The sequence below is a fragment of the Choloepus didactylus genome (genome assembly GCF_015220235.1).
Source record: "Choloepus didactylus isolate mChoDid1 chromosome 25 unlocalized genomic scaffold, mChoDid1.pri SUPER_25_unloc2, whole genome shotgun sequence".
Classification (NCBI taxonomy): Eukaryota; Metazoa; Chordata; class Mammalia; order Pilosa; family Megalonychidae; genus Choloepus; species Choloepus didactylus.
Genome location: NW_023637607.1, coordinates 2473168 through 2493305, shown reverse-complemented (window position 1 = coordinate 2493305; position 20138 = coordinate 2473168). Strand labels below are relative to the sequence as shown.

The 20138-nt window shown below is 37.4% G+C and overlaps 1 protein-coding gene across 2 annotated transcripts in view; it reads right to left on the bottom strand.

Moving 5' to 3' along the window:
- Positions 1-19152, bottom strand: part of LOC119525577 (zinc finger protein 317) — a 40292-nt gene extending 21140 nt beyond the window's left edge. Inside the window, exon 1 of one of the 2 annotated variants that reach the window (XM_037824340.1) lies at positions 19098-19152. In XM_037824340.1, coding sequence (XP_037680268.1) covers positions 19098-19100 — 3 coding nt within the window. In that variant the 5' untranslated portion in view covers positions 19101-19152. Of the gene's footprint in view, positions 1-18941; positions 19029-19097 lie in introns of those variants that run through there. The other variant, XM_037824338.1, reaches the window with a different exon arrangement.
- Positions 19153-20138: the final 986 nt, after the last annotated feature.

Below are 20138 nucleotides of genomic sequence, written 5' to 3'. Positions count from 1 at the left end.
TTATTTTAGTGAATCATAATTCACTAAAATAAATGAATGATAAAATCAATCAAAATAATTAGGAAACCAAGAATAATGTATTAAATTAAATTAAATTATTACTCAAGTAATGCAAATCTACTGCTAGGAAAAAATACATTAAACAAAAGAATCTCTTTAATATCACCCTTCCAATTCCATACTCCATTCCCTGGCTCAGGAGTAAGCAATCTGGTACATATTACCTTTTAAACTTTAATAGAAAACTTCCAAATTTCCCTCTAAAATGGCTGTACCTATTTGTACTTCAACCAACATTAAAATACACTTCCTTAACAACCAAGGATTTTATCAAACTTTTCTATTTATGCCAATCTGTCAGGCAAATACCGGCATCCCATTTTCATCCACATTTCCCTGAGGTTAAATTTCTGAGGTTTTTCCCTGAGGTTAAATTTCTGAGGTGAAGCATCTTTTGGATTTATTGATATTTTGTCTTACCTTTTTGGGGAACTAGCTGCCTGTTCCTAATTCACTTTACAAAAGTGCTCCTCTTTTTCTTACTGATTTCTAGGAATTCTTTACATAATTTGGATTTATTCCTTTGTTTCTATATAGTTTTCTCCCAGTCTGTTACCAATCTTCTAACTTTGTTTATACTTTTTTGTTATACAAAAATGACACAGGCAAATATTTCCATATTTCAGCTATTTTCTCTTTCTTAAAAAGGGTTCTAACATCACTGAACTACTACTAAGGAAAGGCTTGACAGGGTGACAGAGGCTCAGTCACCAAAGCAGAATATGTCCACCCTCACCTTTCACTCATTCCTCAATTCAAAAAACAGGCTTCTGCCCAACCTCCTCATTCCCCAAGTTTTTCTAGCCAATACTACAAATAATAATCTGAAGTGCTTACTATTTACAAGGCATGCTCTCAAGTGATTTAGAGGGGAGCTCTCATTTAATCCTCACAACTGCCCAAGAAGGTACACTCTGTGAAAAGTGAGGCACTGAGAGATTAGGTAGGTCATCTGGCAAGTCACTGACAGGGACTGTGAACCATAGCTTTAAAGGTAACTTGTCTTTTTTTTGTCTGGGCTGCTAAGATACTCTCTTCCATTGGCGTTCTCTTGTTTCTCTGTTACACTGCCTAAGTGTGGATTTCTTTTCATTTATCTTCAATCTGTGTAATTAAATTTTCCCTCTGAAATGAATAATTTGCAGTCACTAAGACATTTTGCAGGAATTGCCTGTGCACCTTCCCTTTCTCAAACTATAACTTGGATCAGAATCACCTGGAGGGTTTGTTAAAAGACATTACAAATAACTCTTAAAATGTAAACAAACAAAACAACTCACATTGCTGGGCCATTCTCAAAGTTTCTGATTCAGTAGACTAGGCAGAGGGGTGGGGTGGGGGGGTGGGAAGGGTTGTCCAAGAATATGCAATTCTAAAAGTTCTCATACTGCTGGTCTGGAGACCACACTTTAATAACCATTTATTTAAAGAAATGAAAATTAGACCCACGTCTGACTTTGCAGGACACTGATTACGTGCTTCAACTTGGCGGGCCTGGGCTGGGGGACCTGATCAGCCCCTGGGGAGGGTGGTGGGCACGGGCGACAGCGCCCTCCGCAGCCCCCCAGGCCTGGGAAAGTGAGGCCGGAGGCAGGCCCCATTTCCTCACCCAAAATACCACTGTTAGGGGAGGCTTGCCGGAGGGAACCGCCTTTTCCCCACCCCCTTATCTTGCCCGGACACTCCCCGTTGCCAGTGCAACTCCCATCACCACCAGTGCGCATACATTGTTGCCAGACACCGTTACCGGAGCAACTCTCGCCCCTTTTCAATCAACCTCCGCACCCTCTCAGAACCAATCCAAGCCTTTAACCTCTACAGCTACCCCGCCCTCTAAACGCCCGATATAAGCTTGTACTCTCCCCTAATAAACTCTCTTGGCTTCTTCACCCTAAAAGAATCGTGTCCCGCCTGTTCCTTTCTCGCCGCCCTCCATACTTTGCACGCCTACGCCGGGGACCGGGCCCAGTCCCCCGCCTCGCCCTCGCCTCCGGGAAAGAGCCCCCGCCGCCGGTACCCTCCAAGCAATCCTGAGAGCCTAGAATTTGGCAACCGGCTGCCACCTCCCCCCCCCCAGACGAATCAACTGCGACCGCATGACTTCTCACCAGCAACAATGGAATTAACAATGGATAGCGGGATTGTTCATTCCATGGTTCTGGAATAAAATATGTAATCCTATAATCACCAACACAGCCACTGAGAAAGAGGAAAAAAAAGAATGGTGTTTCTGGCCTGCCACCCACAGACAAGAGAAATTCTAAAAAGATGTATTTCAGGGAAAAAGAAGTAAACCCAGAAGAAAATTCAGAGTAAAAGCCAGAGTAAAACAAAGTGGCAAGTGTGTAGGTATAATGAAATCATAAATCACTGTATAAAATAATCTCTTCTGAGGTTTAAAAAAGAATTAAAACACAATAACAAAATCACATAAATTTATAGAGAACATATGTTAGAACCTAAATGTAATGAACAAGCATGGATAAAAATTGTCCAGGACAATGAATAAAATAATAGTTTCAGAATCAGAAAAATACTCAAATTAAAAGAAGCTAGAGGAAAGAAAACTGAAATAGAAAAAGAACGTTTTAAATTCAAATATATAAATACAATAATATGTTAATGTACTAAATGTTTCAGTTAAACACAAATCTTGTCAAAATGGGTTAAACTATTCTAGTTATATACTGTTTTTAAGAGACATCTAAAATATAAGGATACAATAAGCTTGGAAATAAAAAGAAATATAAGGTAAATGCAACCAAAGGAAAAAAAAGGAAAGAAAGAAAGAAAGCCAACAAATATATTAATCAGACAGAATGGCTCAAGGCAAAAAGGCTTACAAGAGAAATGAGGTATTACAGAATGAAGAGAGGTATAATTCAAGAAAAAAACTATATATTATATCATAGCCTCAAAAATGTGTACAACTACCACCAGACCTCTGAAAAAAGTCAAGTAGACAATTCAGTGACTCAACAGAAGACTGAACAGCATGAATACCAAGCTATTCACTGAATCACAGCAGCATTTCCTATCTTTATAAAATTCAAACTTCCATGGGGCCATAGATTGTCTTAGAACATAACATCAATCTCTGACCACAGAGCAACGAAGTCAGCAAACAATGAACAAAAGATAACCAGAAAAATAGCACAAGAATTGAAATTAAGAGAAAGACATTCTAAATAACTCACATGTCAAAAAAGCCATTATAGTAATCAATAATATTTAGAACTGAAATACAATGAAAATATTACCTTGCAATTCTGTGGGATGTGAAGGGCATCCAACATAAGAAACTGAAAAGAAACATCTCAAAAAAGTAAAAGAAAAAAGAGAAAACATACATATCATAAAGTGGTTTAACCAAGCCGAAGTTCTTTGAAAAAAAAAAACAAAATTGACAAAACCATGGCAAGATTTATTAAAAAATAAAATCAACATAAAAACACCAGGAATAAAAAAACAGATAAACTTACAGCATCAAAAATATAATAAAAGCATATTATGAACTTTGATTTACACATTTTAAAACTTAGATGGAATGAATAAATTCATTAAAAAGTATTATTTACAACAATGAAACACAAAACCTCAATGTCCTGTGGCCTTTAAAGGATGAAACAACAGCTTTAAAACTTTCCACAAAGGAAACTTCATGCCCAAATAATTTTTCAAGGAACAAATGATTCTCATCTTACAAGGAACTATGACTGTTCTTATGCAAACTACTTGTGAGTTTAGAAAAAAGAGGGAATATTCTTTCTAGTATTAACCTGAAACATAAAACTACAGGACAAATTCACTAAAACAAAAACAACAAAAAAAGGGTAGGTGGTGGCAGCAAACTGATCAAAAAAGAGTATGCATCCTGAGTGACATCATTAACATGACAACTTAAGACATCCCCTGGAAAGAACCTACCCAAAGATTCAGCAAACAAAAAGGACAAATTCCACTTGGCTTAGAATTCTGGATGATGGTAGACACTGGAGAACTCCACAAATGCTGAATCATAAACATAGATAAATCTCAGGTAGGAGAATTCTGTCCCAAACTGGCCGGTCCACTTCCCTCCCTCTCACATAGTCCCACACGGTTGTTCTCCAGAGGCAGCTGTCCAGGTCCCTGCCACCAGGGACACAAACAATAAAAGAACTCTCAGCAGCAGGAACCCCAGTCCTCAGGCACAAGGACCCAAGCTCACAAAGACCCAGGGAGGAACACAGGTCTCTCAGGAGTGCTGTATACAAAAGGACCCCAAAGGCAGAGTGGAGAACCCATGGCAGAACAGCGGTAACTCACTCAATCCAGTACTACCAGAGTCAGGACTCCCTAAACACAAAATGGACATTTCAAGAGTGACTGACTTTTCAGATTAAACCCTTCTGGCTCCATTGAGTGGGACACACCAAAGGAAAAGAAACCAGGGGCAGAAAAGCCTCACAGAGAAAAAAAAGCACGGGGGGGGGGTGGAGTGGTGGGGGGACAGGGTAACTGAACATCTCTAAGACTGGTGGGTGCCAGAACTGAAAAGTGTAAGGAAAATGGAGCACTGAGTGAGGGAAGAGCATTTAAACAAATCACAGGAGCTGGTGAGAAAATTTTGCACATGCACATCAGAAAGCAAGATTCCCAAACAAGGGACAGAGGAAAGGAAGCCTTCTCCTGGAAGTGAAACAATTACCCAGAAAGTGTGATCCAAAAACTGTACTGCACATCCAGGGCAAGAATAACATGAAGAAGAGCTGGGAAAATCTGAGCAGTTAAACTAGGGCTGTGCTAAAGGTCCAGAATAAGTTGGTCTAAAGTATCAAAGAAGAGCTTTAACACAAAGCCAATCAACAATAAAACCCTACACAAGAGGGAAAAACTGACCGTCAGAGTTAACTCATCGAGATAATCAGATATCTAGACATCAGCAAAAAATTACAAGCCATACTAACAGGAAGGTATGGCTCAGTTAATGGAACAAATTAAAAATTCAAAGAAGACAAAGAATTTGGAACTAATGAAAGAAGTTCAAACAAATCTCTTAAATCAACTCAAGGAGACAAAGGGAAATATGCATAAAGAGATAATGGATATTAAGAAGATAGTGTATGAACATAAAGAATTTGAAAGTATAAAAAGAAACATAGACTTCAAGTAAAATGGAAGAATACAGAGGGAGCTGCAGGGCCCACTCCTTTCCCAAAAGCAGAGAATAGCTAGGCAGAAACTGTTCAAATCAAATATTCTAGGGCTCCAGAGACCAGGGGACTTCTGTGCAGGATCCAGGAAAGTGCAGAACAAAAGGATTGAGAAACTGTGGTCAGAGACTAAGTAATTCCATCCAGGGTCCTGGAACCCATTCCTCATGCTCAAGACAAGCAGTAAAATCCTTACCTGGCAGACGGCTGTGGACTGGGATGGCCATGGAAGTCCTCTGTCCCAAACAGAGGGGGACACAGCCCACTACTGATCCAGTTATTGGCCAGCAAATTTACAATATTGGATCCTGCTGTTCTAGCCCATCCCGCTCAGAAGCAGCTGAGCTAATGTTTGCACCACATTACAGGCAAAACTTGCAAAGGGCCAAAAATAGCCTACCTTCTGAGGGCAGGGGGGAATAGGTTGATGAAAAGTGCCATCCACTGGGAAGGTGAGGAAAGTGCACTTTCAGAGAAACATCAAAAAAGGTGGTTTGGCAAACAGGCCCATCTGCTGGGCAAGCCAAAAAAAGTGCAACCTTGGGTGGTTGAGGAAAAAAAGGCTTTTTGGAGATTTCCTGACCCACTCCCCAGGGCCCTTTGCATATGGTCTGTGCCCCAGGGATGGATACCTGGCCCTGTTTTGGTTGGGAAATACTGATGAACCAAGTGACAAAGAAAAGCCTAACACAAACCCTATCAACAACACAATCCTAGAAAAGAGAAATGGACCTTCAAAATAAACCCATCAAGATAATCAGATGCTCAGATATCAGCAAACAGTACCAGCCATACAAAGAAACATGAAGATATGGCCCAAAGGAGCAAATCAAAAAGTCAGAGGAGATATGGAATCTGGAACAACTAATCAAAGACATTCAAACAAATCTCCTAAATAAATTCAACTAGATAGATAAAAGAGATCAAGGATATTAAGACACTGGGAGAGCATAAAGAATTTGAAAGCATACAAAGAAAAATAACATCTTATGGGAATGAAAGGCACGAGATGAAATAAAATATACTAGAAGCAAAGAATAGCAGATTTGAAGAGGCAGAAGGATCAGAGAGCTAGAAGACAAAGCATCCAAATTCAAACAGAAAAAAGAACAGAGAGAAATGAAAGGGAAAATTTGAAGAGTCTCTGGCAACTGACAACATGAAAAATGCGAACCACAAACATTTGTTATAGGTGTGCCAGAAAGAGAAGGGAAGGAAAAATGGCAGAAGGAATACTTGAGGAAATAATGGTTGTGAACTTCCCAAACTCATGAAAGGCCCAAGAAGTGCAACATTGGCTTTGATGGTTAGGTTCAAGTGTCAACTCCACCAGGTAATCATGCCCGGTTGTCTGGTCAAGCAAGCACTGGCCTGCTACTGTGAGGACATTTCATGGGACTTAAATCCTCCATAAATTGATTGCATCTATGGCTGATAACATCTGCAATCAACTAAGGGGAGTGTCTTCAGCAATGACAGACAATTAATCCAATCAGCTAAAGGCTTTAAAAAGAGAAGTGATGACTTCAGCAGTCAGAAGACAGAATTTTCATCCCTACTTCAGCCAGCCAGCCTCTCCTCCAGTATTCATTGAAAACGTCCACTGGAGTTGCCAGCTTGAAGCCTGCCCTATGAAATTTGACCCATGCATCCCCACATTGCTTGAGACATTTCTATAAAATCTCATATTTACAGATATCTCCTATTGGTTCTGTTTCCCTAGAGAACCCTGACTAAACATAAGCCAAACCAAATAAATCCAAATAGACCCACTCCAAGACACATACTAATCAAAATGTCAAATGCCAACGATAAACAGAGAATTCTAAAAGCAGTCAGAGAAAGCAATTCATAACATACAAGGAATGCCCAATAAGACTACACGCCAAATTCTCATCAGAAACCATGAAGGTGAGAATGCAGTGGGGTATGATATATTCAAGATACTGAAAGAGGAAAATTGCCAACCAAGAATTCTCTATCCAGCAAAAATGTCCTTCCAAAATGAGGGAAAGTGTAAGATACTCACAGATAAGCAGAAGCTGAGAGAGTTTGTTAACAAGAGACCTAACCCACAAGAAATACTAAAGGGAGGCCATCAGGCTGAAAGGAAAGAACAGAAGAGAGAGGCTTAGAGAAGAGTATAGAAATGAAGTTTATCAGTAAGGGTAACTAAAAGGATAAAAAAAGAGAGAAAAAAATAAGATGTACATTCTTCTCCAGTGCTCATGGATCATTCTCCAGGACAGACCACATACTGGGGCATTAAACAGGTCTCAATAAATTTTAAAAGATCAAAATTATACAAAGCACTTTCCCTGATCATAAAGGAATGAAGTTGGAAGTCAACCAGGTGGAGAACTGGAAAATGCACAAATTTATGGGGTTAAACAACAACTATTAAACAATCAGGAGGTGGAAGAAAATACTGCAAAGGAAACCAGTAAGTATCTCAAGATGAATGAAAATGAGAACAAAATATATCTAAACTTTTGGGATTTGGTGAAGGCAGTACTGAGAGGGAAATTTATAGCCCTAAATGCCTACATTAAAAAGAAAGAAAGAGCTGAAGTCAGAGACCTAACTACATACCTGGAGAAACTAGAAAAGGAATAGCAAACCAACAACAAAGAAAGCAGAAAGAAATAAACACAAAGATCAGAGCAGAAATAAATGAAATAGAGAACAAAAAGAGAGAGAGAGAGACAATCAACAAAACCAAAAGTTGGTTCTTTGAGAAGATCACCAAAACCAACAAGCCTCAGCTAGAAAAAGACAAAGGAGAGAAGTTGCAATAAAATAAAATCAGAAATGAGGGGAGATATTACTAATGACCCCAGAGAAGTAAAAAAAAGAAGATACTATGAATAACTAGACACCAACAAGCAAGGGAAACTACATGAAATGGACAAATTCCTAGAAAAACACTAACAACCCACAGTGACTCAAGAAGACATAGAAGACCTCAACAAACCAATCACAAGTAGAGAGATTTAATCAATCATCAGAAAACTCCAAACAAACAAAAGCCCAGGACCAGATGGCCTCATAGGTGAATTATACCAATCATTCCAAGAATTAAATATCAATCCTGTTCAAACTCTCCCAGAAAACTGAAGAGGAGAAAATGCTACCTAACTCATTCTATGAAGCCAATATCACCCTAATACCAAAACCAGACAAAGACACAACAAGAAGGAAAACTACAAACCAATCTCTCTAATGAATATAGAGATAAAAATCCTCAAAAAAATACTTGCAAATCAAATCCAACAGCATATTAAAAGAATTATACATCATGAGAAGTGGGCTTTATTCCAGATATCCAAAGGTATTCAAAACAAGAAAACCGATTAATCTAATAGCACCAAATTAACAAATTTGAGAGGAAAAACCACATGATCATCTCCATCAAGGCAGAAAAGCATTTGAAAAAATCCAATATCCTTTCACTTAGATAGGAATCAAAGGAAATTAAGTTAACACGATAAACAGCATATACAAAAAACCCACAGCTAACATCACATTCAATGGTAAGAGACTGAAAGCTTTCCCAACAAAGACTGGGAAAAAGACAGGATGCCCACTGTCACCACTCTTATTCAACATTGTGCTAGAAGTTCTACCTAGAGCTATTAGGCAAGAAAAAGAAATAAAAGGCATACAAATTGGAAAGGAAGAAGGACAACTTTCACAGATGACATGATACTGTATCTAGAAAGTCCTGAAAAATCCTCAACAAAGCTACTAGAGCTAATAAACGAGTTTAGCAAAGTGACGGGGTACAAGAGTAACATGTAAAAATCAGTAGTGTTTTATTCACTAGTAATGAACTATGAGGAGGAATCAAGAAAAAAATTCCATTTACAAGAGCAACTAAAAGAATCAAATATCTAGGAATAAACAATCACAGATAAAATGACCTATAATCAGAAAAATACAAAACATTGTAAAAGACATCAAAGAAAACCTTCCATGATCATGGATTGGAAAGCTAAATGCTGTTAAGATATCAATTCTACCCAAATTGATTTACAGAGTCAATACAACCCTAATCAAAATCCCAACAGCCAACTTTGCAAAAATAGAAAAAGCCAATTATCAAATTTATTTGTAAGAGTAAGGGGCCCCAAATAGGCAAAAATATCTTGAAAAAGAAGAATGAAATTGGAGGACTTATATTAACTGACTGTAAAGCACACAGTGGGCAAAACAACATGGTACTGGCATAAAGGTTGATCAAAGGAATTGATGGTTCAGAAACAGAATCTCACATCTGTGGTCAATTGATATAAGAACCAGGACAATAAAACTGCTAGAAGAAAATGTAGGAAAGCATCTTCAGGATCTTGTGTTATGCAATGGTTTCTTATACTTTACCCCCAAAGCAAAAGCAATAAAGAAAAAATAGATAACTGAGACCTCAACAAAATAAAAAACATTTGTGCCTCAACCAACTTTGCATGCAAGTGAGAAGACAACTTATCATATAACCAAAAAGGATTTAATATCCAGAATGAATGCATAAATTCTACAACTCAACAATAAAAAGACAAAAAAAAAAAAATTTAAATGGCAAAAGACTTGAATAGACATCTCTCCATAGAGGATATACAAATGGCTAAAAAACACATGAAAAGATGCTCAACATCACTTGCTATTAGGGAAATGCAAATCAAAACCACAATGAGGTATCATTCCACACACATTAGAATGGCTACTATTAAAAACAAAAAATTACAAATGTTGACAAGGATGTGGAGAAATAAGAACACTCATTCTTTGCTGGTGTAGCCATTGTAGAAGACAGTTTGGCAGTTCCTGAGAAAGCTGTGTATAGTTACCATATGATCCAACAATCCCATTACTAATCGAACATATATTTATCTGCACACATGTTCATAGTGGCATTATTCACAATTACCAAAAGATGGAAGCAACCCAAGTGTCCATCAGCAGAGGAAAGGATAAATAAAATGCGTATATACCTACAATGGAATATTATTCAGCAGTGAACAGGAACAAAGTTCTGGCGCATGTGACAACATGGATGAACCTTGAGAATACCATGCTGAGTAAAATAAGCCAGATGCAAAAGGACACATATTTTATGATCTCACTGATATGAACTAATTATAATAAACAAATTCATAGGAACCTAGAACATAGTTTACTAGAGGATAGATTGCATTTAGAGAATGGGGAGTTGACAATTTGTACAGAATTTCTATTTAGGTTTATTGTAAACAGATGGTGTTGGAGGGAAATGGATGGTGTTGATGGCAGCACAAAATTATGACTGTAATTAACAGCACTGAATTATAAAGGTGAATATGGCTAAAAGGAGAAACTTTAGGTTGTAGATGTTACTAAAATAAAAAATTAAATGTAAAACATTGGAGTGTACACCACAGTTAACTCTATTGTAGGCAATGGACTACAGTTAATAATACAAGCATAAGAATGTTCCTTCATGAATTAAAAGGAATGTATGACACTAATACAAGGTGTTACTAACAGGTTGGTATATAGGAAAAAAGTTCACCTAATGTAAACTATGCATGGTAGTTAATAGCACCATTTTAATAATCATCAATTTTAACAAGGGAAATTAAAGTTAAAAATAAAGTAAAAAAAAGTACAATTATTAAGAACTGCTATCAATTGTAACAATTGTTCCACACCAATGCAAGGTGTTGGTGACGAAGGGAAATCTGTATTTTATGCATAATCCTTCTGTAAACCCACAATTTCTTTAAAAAATGGGGAAAAAAAAGAGTATGCACCTTTTCAAAGTTAGCTGCTCACCAATGCAAATTTAAAATAAGAAAAATTGGTTTAATTCATCACTAGCACATAAATAAGATAATCATATTATTCATTTATTTGTTCATTTATTTGGTCACAGACCAAGCACCATTTAAGGTGCCAGAAATTAGAAATATACTAATAAATACATATGAAAAGATATGCTGATATTTTATGTATCCAATGCTTTTATTTAAAAAAAAAAAAAAAAAACTGTTTTGCCCCTTTTACTAAAGTGTTGAGGGAAAGACTTAAATAGACGCATTTTAAAATTTTGTATGACATTCTTTAGAACTGGAAGAGAGACTAACCTTATTTTCACAAAGTGGAAAGAAGTCTAAAATTTGTATGAAAATTTATTTTTATCTAAGTCATTAAACTTCTTACTCCTTAAGTGATGGTTCATAGTATATTCTGGCAAGGGTTGCCAGTTAAAATACTAGACACCATGTAATAAGGGACATACTTAACAAAAAAATTCATTCATCCTTTATCTGAAACTGAAATTTAACTAGATGTCATGTTTTATTTGCTAAATCTGGCAACCCTAATTATGGCAGAATTATAATGAAATACAAACAGTAATCTCTCCCCAGTCTAGAGCCCTCCTTTCACACAATTCAAATGAATCCAAAATTGGAGTACAAGCCTAATCCAGTGTGTTTGGAATCAGAAGTTAATCAGTTAACTGCTGAAAAGGCCAATTAAAGTAGGGACTCAAAAATGATACATGCGTATATACACATACTATGAATGTATATCAAAAAGATTTTAAGATAAAACAGATATGTACATTTATTTGCCAATCTTTGATATAAGGCCAGAAATTCTTCTGTGAGTGTTAAGTCCACTGATTGAAGTTCACACCCACTACTCAACCTTTAATAATTACCAGTTTTGGCTTCTTAAAGTGAACCAAAAACTTAAAGAAACTTGCAAAGCAATATGAGTACAAAATGCAACTCTGTTTCTCCATTACACACCATCCTCCCACCCCCAGTCTTATTATGTTGTCTTAACCATGCCTCATTTGACAGCTTTATTTTAAAGCTAGTTATCAAGTATTCCCAAAGCACTGACTTGGTTTTCACAGCAATGATAACTTTTCTTTATTGTGCTCATATTTCATCAATAAAGTAACAAGTACAACTGACACACAGGTCTGGGAGCAAAACATCTAATTCTTGGCAAGGCAGAAATCAACTGTTAGGACAGTCATAGGCTTCAGTATGATTTTTAATGAAGATGTAAAGCCCCAATTTAATCCAGTAAGTTGGTTAAGTGGGGGATTGGTTAAAAGAGCTTTTATTGTAAATGGAAATATATGTCTTTTCCACAATTGTGAGAATTTTCCATTAAGCTGTCACCAAGTTGTTTCACTCCCTGAATGAAATGCTGAGCACTCACTTTGACCTTTGCTCTTCTTCCAGTTAATTCCCAAGTGACTGGGCAAATTCAAACCTAGTATTAAAAAAATAATTATCTTTTATCTTTGTTCCATGCATTATCATGGGGTGCTTATGAAGACCATGTAATACCAGAGATGATGTGTGCAAATAAGTTTCTACTGCTGGGGTGGTGCTTTACTGGTTGCATACGAAGTGCTGTGCCCTGGTGCTGCACAGGGAAGAAAGAGGGAAAACAGGGTTTTCAGTCTGAACCCTAATTTAAAAATAACACAAACATCACCAGAACATATGGAACTTATCACAAAGAACATGGAAAATGACAGAAAATGCAACCAACATATGAGCAAAACTGGATACTCAGGCTAAAGACAGGAACAGCTGAAGTGACAAGCAGCCAACATTACATGCAGACATCTGAAAGACAGCAGTGCAGAGATTTTTCAAAGACTGCTTGCATATTTATTGAAAACATAGTCTAAAACAGGCCTTTATACAAAGTTCAGTTTGCTAAAATGCTAGAGAGGTACACAGTAAATATTTAACACATACTTTGCAAAATGATCCATCTCTTTTGAAAGAAAGCAATGCTAAAATCTTCGTCCATAGGTAAGTTTGCTGAAGTCATTAGTACACAGCTGAACTTTCACAATTAAATTTGATGACCCAATTTTCCGAGGATCTGATGAACAGGAGGAAGAGTCCTTATATAGAAATTTTTTCCCCCAATCGCTCATCTTTTGGCAGTTAGCTTGTATCACTGGAGTGAGATAAATGACTGATAACAGATTACACATGTATCATCATTTTATTTGATTTGAATCAGGAATAAATGTTACATCCTGTGATAGCACCACTATCCATCCCCAAGTAACATCTCTAAAAAGAGAAGACCCACTCCCAGGCATACTTAAATTTGCCAGTTAGAAAATCATTCAGAGCAATTTCAAATCCATAGTCAGTCACATGGGATGCAAACATTAAATAAGCATTCCATTATATAAGGATATACACTCATTTTCCTAGTCATCCCATTTATAAGACAATCTGGGCCTAGAGTAAAATTTCAACACAAGCCACCCCTTACATAATTACTAGCCTCAATATCACTGCCAATATCAGCAGTACACCACTGTATGAGCTATCTGAGAACCAGACATGTGACAATCATACAGTACCAATTTATTCAAGATACATAAAATGTAATGAATACTGGAATTTTAAAAATACACAACTTTTTAATGAGAAGAAAAAAGGAGTCTTCATTCATGAGCTCTCTCCTGAAACACTATTTTTTCCCATTATTTTTCAAAGTTCTTCAGCCAAAGCTCTTAACATGCAGTTTGATAAGATTTAACCTATTTTTAATTTTCTGCCCAAAGATTATTAAATTTTATAATTTGAATTAATATTAGCATTACACAAACTTAATGTAAAATAAGTCTATTGTTAATGACATTATATACATAATTTATTCCCAATATCTGACGTTACAAATATTAGGGTCTTTGAGATAAGCAGGATCCTTGTACATAACTGGCATAAAACCTACACAGAGATAACAAAGTTCTTCACAAACAAAAAAAAAGATATGCTGAAAAATATCGCTTGTTAAAAACCTACATCTAGTCATAAGAAAAACTCTTAAACTACGAAAAGGGAGCTTCCTTGAACTGATGAAGATTATCTTTACCTGTTTGGGGATATGGTGGAGTTCCCTATACGGGTTTCGTATTAATTTTGCAACTGTCCTGCAAGTTTGAAATTATTCCTAAATTTAAAAAGTTGTTTAATGCAAGGAGTGTAGTAGTAATGTCACCCTGGAAGATTACAAAATCAATATAGAGGTCATCTCTGAGCTGGGATGTTAAGGTTGAGTAAGAATTTATCAGGTGAAAAAGTACAGAGAAGGACATCCCCATAAGGAGAACATCAAGATCAAAGTCATGGAGGCATGCATGTTCAGGGAACATGGCACTTTTTTAGAGAAAAAGGAATGATTTGATTTATAGTTTTTATGGTGGTGGGAGGAATAAAGTGACCACCAGTTTGGAAAGCAAAATTTCTCTACCTCTTCTCACTCCTAACAAGTACATTAACATTCCACCCTTCTTTTCTAAGTTTAGGTAAGCCCCCCCTGGTGAGCCATATGCCCAAAAGAACAAAAAAAAAAAAAAAAAGTTGTTTAAAAAGACTATCTTGCCCCTGAAAAAAAACTCCCCAGCAAATACAAAATTTAATTCTGAACTCTATTCAATAATAATGGAACTCTCAGCCAGGGAGTAAAGAAAGAAAATAACAAAAAAAAGTGTATGATGCAAGAGGTGGGGTATGTATGTATATAGCTACAGATTTTTGTTTTAACACAGATGATAAAAATCTCTATGAACAAAATAACTACACATAAATTAAGATATCATGGACTTTAGCAAGCTTGCTGGACCCAAATTCAATATACAAAACAAGAAAATATATAATTTCTGAAATGATACCATTTACATTAATATCAAAAAGACAGAGATCCTAGAAATACATTTAACAAAAAAAAACCTTAAATCCTTTGTACAGGTATAAAACTTTGTTGAAAAGCATTATAGAAGATGGAAGTAAATGGAGCTATAACTTAGGAATTCTAAGACTCAGGGGTATAACAATGCCAATATTCCCATAATTCATATAAAGATTCAACACAATTTGAAAGCAAAATCACAAATGTAACTAAATGTAACAAAGGCAATATACCAAAGCTAACTGTGTACGAGAGGGGGATATAAGGGAGGGATATGGGATTCTTGGTAGCGGTGTTGTTTCCTGTCCTTACTAATATATTGTATTGTATGACACTTAATTTTTCTTTTTATTGTTATCTTTTTTATTATTCACCAAAAAAAAAAAAAACCTTTTTCATGATAATCAATGTGTTCAAGTGCTGACTGTGGTGATAAATGTACAATCACATGATGATACTGTGAACAACTGATTGCACACTGTGGATAACTGTATGTTATGTGAATATATCTCTATAAAATTGTAGGAAAAAATATACATGGGGTAAAAGTGCTGGAGAAAACATGGAGAGAGGGATGTACCTTTTTACTGTTGATGAGGAGGCAGAATGGTGTAGCGTTTCTGGAGGTCACTGTGGTGGTTCCACAAGAAGCTTAGTATGTGGGGGCCATAAGGTCCTGCAACCTCATTATGGGGTATGTACTTGGAAGATCTGAGCAGAGACATGAATGGACATTTGCACATTGGTGTTTATGGAGGCAGTATTCATTATTTGCAGTGGGTGGAGGTGGCCTAAGGGCACATGACTGAGGAACAGAATGGTGAACTGTGGTGTATACATGCAATGGAAGACTGAGCAACTACAAGGAGTGAAGTTGTGAGACACTCAAGGAGGTGAATGGATTCATAGTCAGCATTTTGAATGAAGTATGCCAGAAACAAAGGCAAACACTATAATGCCTTACAGATATGAACTACAATGTGTAAACTCAGAATTGAATCTTAGAGCACAGCCTAACAGGGAAATGATTATTGTAATGGTCCCTAGATTGTAAGCTTTTCCATCAGTCAAATCTATTCCTGAATTGTAATGGCTATCTCCCAACTCTGAGATGTTGATCCCTTGGTGTATAACCTGACTGGTCTCCAGAACACTGGGTATCTGTGCGACATCTGAAACTCAGTGCTAGAGTTAGGCAGATATGAATGTCAATATTAATGCATACAGCAACTGTTAAAAAACAAAAAACAAACAAAAAAAAAAACCTGAAAAAGAGCCCAGACTACAATTAGAGATATGAATGAAGCAGAATTGGTTAAGACTAGGGCAAATTGGGCCAAAGGGTAAAGGTTGAATCCTTTTGTTTTAAAACTTCAACTTCCATGTGAGACCAAGGGAAGAAATGTTTATTTGGTATAGGATCTATATTTTCTAAACAATATAACTTCTACAGTCAGTTTGTTCAAACACCACAATTGCATGGAACTTTGAATAGGAAGCCAGATATGGTAGGTCTGTATAGGTTAGAGTGAAATAGCAACACATCCCAAAATAATTTGGGTGGTGAATAAAAATATATATTTGGGGCCTGCCTGTGGAGCTGGGGAGGCGTTGGACGTCCTCACCTGGATTGTTGCTGATGTTCTCACAAATACTGGGGACTGAGAGCTTGACATGCTGTCTTGGGGCTTGCCCCTATGAAGATTGTTACTGCAGAGGAGAGGCTAAATCTGCTTATAATTGTGCCTAAGAGTCTACCCCTGAGTGTCTCTTTGTTGCTCAGATGTGGCCTTCTCTCTGTAACTAAGCCAACTTGGCGGGTGATCTCACTTCCTTCCCCCCTACATAGGACCTGACTCCCAGGGGTGTAAATCTCCCTGGCAATGAGGGATATGACTCCCGGGGATGAATCTGGACCCAGCATCGTGGGACTGAGAACATCTTCTTGACTAAAAGGGGGATGTGAAATGAAACGAAATAAAGCTTCAGTGGCTGAGAGATTTCAAATGGAGTCGAGAGGTCACTCTGGTGGACATTCTTACACACTATATAGATAACACTTTTTAGGTTTTAATATATTGGAATAGCTAGAAGTAAATACCTGACACTACCAAACTTCAACACAGTAGCCTTGACTCCTGAAGATGACTGTATAACAATGTAGATTACAAAGGGTGACAGTGTGACTGAAAACCTTGTGGATCGCATTCCCTTTATCCAGTGCATGGATGGATGAGTAGATAAATGGGGACAAAAACTAAATAAATTAAAAGAAAATCACAGATGTAGAGCTTGATAAGTTGACTCTAAAATATATATGGAGGCATAAAAGGTAAGAACAGCTATTACATTCCTGAAAATGATTGGAAAGAGGCATGAAAATCTGCAAGACATTTAGAAATCTCTAAATTATAAAACTGTTGAAATTATTAAGTTATAGTACCCCATACTGTCACAGGGACAGGCAATTTGACCAAGGGAAAAGAAAAAAAGCAATTCCAGAGGGATTAAGCAATTAAATGTGAAGACCAAAACTAAAAGTAAAAAAGAAACAGTGTAGAGCAGTTTTAACCTTACATAAAATATCCACCTACTCAAACACTGAGGAGACTACACTGACACAAGAATTTGCTGATCAAAACAACATAATGAAAGGTACAAATTGGAAGATACCAGCATAATGAGTGCAACAAAAGATAAGGATGGCAGTTCTTACAAAACAAAACTCCTAAAAGCAATAGAAAAAAAAAAACAACTCAAAAAATAGGTAAAAGGCACAAACAGGTGTTTCACAAATGGCCAATAACCAAGAAAAATACTCACCCTCAAAACCAATCAAAAGAAAAAAATAAAACTGCAATACTATCTCACAACCACAGTGGAAAACATTTTGGCATTACATAAAGACCACACATAAACCTGATGACACAGAAATCTAATGCTATATCAACTCTTAACACATGCACCTTGACATGTACAAAATGTTTAAGGCAAGAATTGGAAACAACAAATTTCATCCGTAGAATGCACAAATAAGTTATAGTATATGTGTTTTCACTGTGTTCAACACTGATAAATTAAAAGGTATATGAACAAAAAAGGATGCCCCCAAAAGTATTTAAGAGCATAAATGCATTAACAAATTAGGAAATGCATTTTTGGAGAAACATGTATAAGCAGTAAGACCCATGAACAAACTAACAAGGAGAAAAGAATGCAATTTGGAAGGAGTACACAAATTTAAATTTTAGGGGGTTAATAATCTCCTTCTTGGTCTGGTTTATGGATTCACAGCGTTGTTGCAACCTTTCAATTGTACATACAACGTAACTGTACAAGTTCATACTTTATTTGGCTTATATGTTCTGTTTCCCAATAAAAACTTCGAAAGGAAAAGGATAAATGGAAAGCACGAACTAGGAAAACAAAAATCAATGCGAAATGTCAGTAATAATAAATATTAATGGATTAACTCTCAAATTAAGTAACAGAATGTTGAAATGAAGTCTTTAAAATCAGTTATAGGGTATTTAAACGACAGCCAACTAAAATACATATCTAAAAAATAAGTGCGGGAATAAAAAATAAGTTCGGGATTAAAAATTATTCCAGGAAAATGCTAACAAAAAGAAAATCAGTGTGCCTATATTAACATTAGACAAAAATGACAACAGGGCAGAACCAAAGTGGTTTATCCTCGCGGTCTTCAGTTCCGCTCTTCCGTTAGCTGTGAACTCACTTCGTCTAGGTTTCTCCGCCCCCATCCCATGCACTCAGCTTTCTGAAAAGCCCATGTTCCTAAATACACTGCAACTCGCTTCTCGAGTTCCAAAGCGCTTGTCGGGCGTCTAAAACACTCCTAGTCTGTCTGCCTAGCTTTCCGAACACACCCGGCCTCGTGGGCCTCTCGCGTACTCAGGAACGCCGGGAGTGATGGGGTTAAGTGAAGAAAACGCGGCTTACAGGTGTTGAGGCAGAGTCGGGTGAGCGGAAGTCACGGAAGCCGCCGCCGAAGGGCCAAGAATGTCCCAGTCTGCCGCGGGGAAGAGGGGCGGAGAGGGGGTCGAGGAGGGGCGGAGGGTTGGGGCGACTAACGGCAAGAAACAAAGTACAACCTACCATTCCTCAGCCCATGTGCCTTGCAGCCACCGCCTCCTGAGAGTAATGGCTTCCGCTTCACTTCCGACTTCCAATCTCGCGGAATTTCATTGGCAGCTATCACCCGGAATCAGGCGCCGAAGAGGCTTCAGGGAAACGTAGTTGTCAAGTTCCGAGGGCTATGGCGGCGGTGCGCTGGTCAAGTTTGACGGTCAAACGTATTTCCCTAAACTTCTAATTGCTTCAGTGCCCGAGCCCTGGGGCTTTTACTCGTCTGATAATCACACTCTGTAGTAGAAACGAAACTCAACGCTTTAAGTACTATTTATATACTCAAGATTCTCGAATTTCCCTCCACAGCCCACATATCTACCCCTGACACAGCCTCATAGGCAACTGCACTTTAGACATTCTCCTCTTGGATATTTTATAGACGTTTTTATATGCCACAAATAAAACTCTTAGCTCCACCTTCTCAACCTCAATAGCGATCCCATCTTTCAACTTGTCCAGTTTAAACCTCGGCAACATACTTGCCCCACACCCCCACCCCCATATTTGTTCCATCAACAAACGCTGTCACTTCTACCATGAAAGCCAACCCAGAACCTGACCACTTTTCCAGAAATGTTTTCCTTGCTCCTGAGACAAGAACGGTCGTGGCAGAAACCACGGGAGGTCACCCCTGGCAGTCATGTCCCACAGTGTCAGGGAAACTTAGACCTGGAAGTCGTTTCCCACATAGAGGGAAGGCAGTGAGTTTGTTTGCAGAGTTTGACTTAGAGAAAGAGGCCTCATTTGAGCAACACAGATTTTCAGGGGGTGCCTCTTAGGTGCTACATCATTGCAGAAACAGGTTTTATAAGTGCAAGCTTCATATGTGTTTCAGTGCTTCTTTTCATAGGTTTCACTGCTATAAATTTAAATGGGGGGAATCTATGTTTTCAAAAAAAAAGGAGTGAATCTTAGATTTATACTTTGGAAAGTTCTTTGATTACAGTTTTGATAAATTAGGAGTCCTTAATGCTTGAGAGAAAAGCAGGAAATTCCACAGGTAGGGAA